Source organism: Vanderwaltozyma polyspora, genomic scaffold (assembly GCF_000150035.1).
Source record: "Vanderwaltozyma polyspora DSM 70294 KpolScaffold361 genomic scaffold, whole genome shotgun sequence".
Lineage (NCBI taxonomy): Eukaryota > Fungi > Ascomycota > Saccharomycetes > Saccharomycetales > Saccharomycetaceae > Vanderwaltozyma > Vanderwaltozyma polyspora.
This window is the reverse complement of record NW_001834531.1, coordinates 1-2,900: the sequence shown is the minus strand read 5'-3', so window position 1 is coordinate 2,900 and position 2,900 is coordinate 1. Positions and strand designations below refer to the sequence as shown.

The 2,900-nt window shown below is 31.7% G+C and overlaps 1 protein-coding gene across 1 annotated transcript; it reads right to left on the bottom strand.

The window, feature by feature from the left end:
- Positions 1-1,008: 1,008 nt before the first annotated feature.
- On the bottom strand, positions 1,009-1,935 carry Kpol_361p1 (putative endodeoxyribonuclease; the record flags this gene model as incomplete). Its single annotated transcript, XM_001642372.1, has 1 exon — positions 1,009-1,935. One exon carries the CDS (start codon positions 1,933-1,935, stop codon positions 1,009-1,011), a length of 927 nt encoding a protein of 308 aa, XP_001642422.1.
- Positions 1,936-2,900: the final 965 nt, after the last annotated feature.

The following is a 2,900-nucleotide window of genomic DNA, read 5'->3' as shown; positions in this document are numbered from 1 at the left end:
TTAAATAAACCAATCACCAACTTCAAAATAAGTATCCTGTGTCTCTTATAACTGATAATTCTTATCAACACAGTGCCAACAACAATATACATTAAATAAAACTAAAACTGTTAAATAAATCGTTCATCGATTGGTAAATTAGTACGCATCCTTTTATCTAATTGATATTCGTTTCAAGTTCGAATCGATTTCGTCACGGGTTGTTGGAAGTAATGCGCAAGCCAAATCGGTTAGCTATAGTGAGGGTAAATGATGATATACAGTGTTAGTAGAAACCAAAATAGAATAATATAATATAATATAATATGGTATGGTATGGGAATGATCAATGTCTAGACCTTAATACCTTTACTACGTCAAATTTAAAACAGTTAGGTTAAATATTATTTATATAATGTGATGGTCTGTAAGAATTATCTCAAAACGATGTCTAGCATTATCATAATATTCGATTGATTTTTTTTCTTTCATGGTAAGGTATAGGTAAAATATACCTCATAATATAGTAATAGTAATCATTGAAAAGCAGCCTAGGGTAACAGAAATGTAATATCCTTACATATTTCGGAATCCACGATCTTGATGGAATAGATCTGTCACTGACATATTAACTTAAAGGTGCCAATGTTACCCGGTCAATGAATTCCCATAAGTCCAATATTTTCAAGGCTTTCCTTTTACGTATGTTGGAGGAGGGTAACCCAATGTGTTGTGACAGTAATAATCCAAGAATAAAACAGCTTGATGTATGTGTGTCAAATTAAAGGATGAGATCTACATCAAACTCAAAAAATAGTCAAATTCAGTTTAATAAGTTTATTACATTTGAATTTAAAAAAGAGATTTTTTAATCCGTTTTTCTTATCTGAAATATGAATAAATCAAGTTAAATTTAATTATCCCGCAGTTGAGGTAATGAAGAAAAACCATCGATTTTCATTATAATGTGATTTAAATCAATTATGCTTCAATATTCTAATCATTATCAATTCTTATGCCATTATCGTTTTACTCTTGGCCAATATAATTTTGAAAATTCTGCAATACCAAGCTTTTCACTTCATCGACTGAATCCAATTTTAAAAATTCTTGTAAATGAATACAAATAAATTGCAATTTTTCCTTCAGCTCTTTGCTAGAGAATGTGTCAATTGGATAATCAGTTTCTGTCAGTATGGAACCCACTGGTAAAATAGATACTAGATTTTTAGCATCTTCTAACGATTTAAAATTTATCCATTTAGACAGGCTTAAATATATTCTATCCGCACCATATTCCTTAAGCCAAAAGCTTTTAAGACTATCTAAAGAGCCGGAATAAGAATGTAAACAAATTTTTATTGAAACATTATTAAATAGCTCTTGCTTACAAATATCATACATTTGACCGTGAGATTTCACGTTGTGAATGGAAACAGGTTTGTCATATTTAGAGGCTAATTGACACATCCTAGTAAATACAAATATCTGATGCGACATCTTAACTTTGACTCTAGACAGCGGGTGTTCTCCATCTGTGTAAAAACCGCTTTCAGGTAATCTAAAAAGCTTATCCAATCCAATCTCCCCAATAACCATTACTGAATTTGTATCGAACTCTTTTCTAATATAAAGTTCTATAGGTATAGGATCTGGCAAATGATTCAGCAATTTTACAAATTCTGATTCATCTTTGTAATCAAGCACATCGGCATAATGTTCCACTTTCCTAACATCTCCATTACTGAATAAATGGGAATACCAGGGATGAATGCCAAAACAACGAATTATCTGATCTCCACAACCTTTTAGCCTCTTGACCTTTTCCCAATCCAAATTGTTGGTAGACATTACACAGCGTATGATTTCTCCATCATTACCTATTTCAAACTTCGAGTCCTCTGTATCGTCAATAGGAGTTCTTACATGGCAATGAGCATCTACAAAAGAAGGCATAACTTAGTTAAATTAACCTTCTACCACCCTTTTCAAATATTTTAGACTTGTTCTTCTTATTCATCTATTAACTGCAGTTTAAACTGAGATGCATCTCATCCTGTTCTTCTAATATGAACTGATTTGATGAGATCCTTTAACAAAAAAAGGTAAAGCGAGTTCGAACCTTTACTGCATATATTAGACGTATATATCGATTAAGGAAAAAGGAGAATGAGTGTCCACCTAACGAATACAATAAGTGATCCCTTCGTGTCATAATGCATAACGATCGTTAAAAACAATTTGTTTGGAGAGATATATATTTATCTATGGATTGGTTACATTGATACGTCAAGCAAGGATCGTAAATTTTTCAAAGTAATTACATCGAAGCTAAAAACTGTTTGAAAAATCAAGTGTTGATGCATATCAAGTAAAGTATCGAAACAGTATCTAGGATGTCATTATTAAGATATACCCAGTCTATCGAGATTCTTATTAAGATCCGTGGAATCTATCTATCTATACTAAAGAAAATAGAATTCTTAACAAGAACCAGTGTTTCTCAAAAAGGGAGATTCCAGTTCAACCTTTCAACTTAAAAATTATTTAAATCTCTTCTACTCTCACAATTCAAATATTTCTTATATATAAGTATAATAAACCGGTTGACTAACTTGGGGAAAACAACTTCAATAGGATTATAGGTTTATTAAGTGCCTCTAAAGGTGGTAAAAACTGCCTTTATAAAGTCAAATACCTCATCGTCTTTTTAATATTCTTTTGGGAAAAAATTTTACACGTGGAACAAGGGGGTATTTATTAATATGGGAAAGCGAAGCTAAAATTCGGCCCATTTAAGTGAATCAAATTGAACCCCACCCCAGAAGGTGGAATATATTGATTGTTCAACAAAAATGGGTTTATTAACGATCTGAAGGAACAGTTACAATTGGAGGGCACTTGATTAAAAATTGGTGACC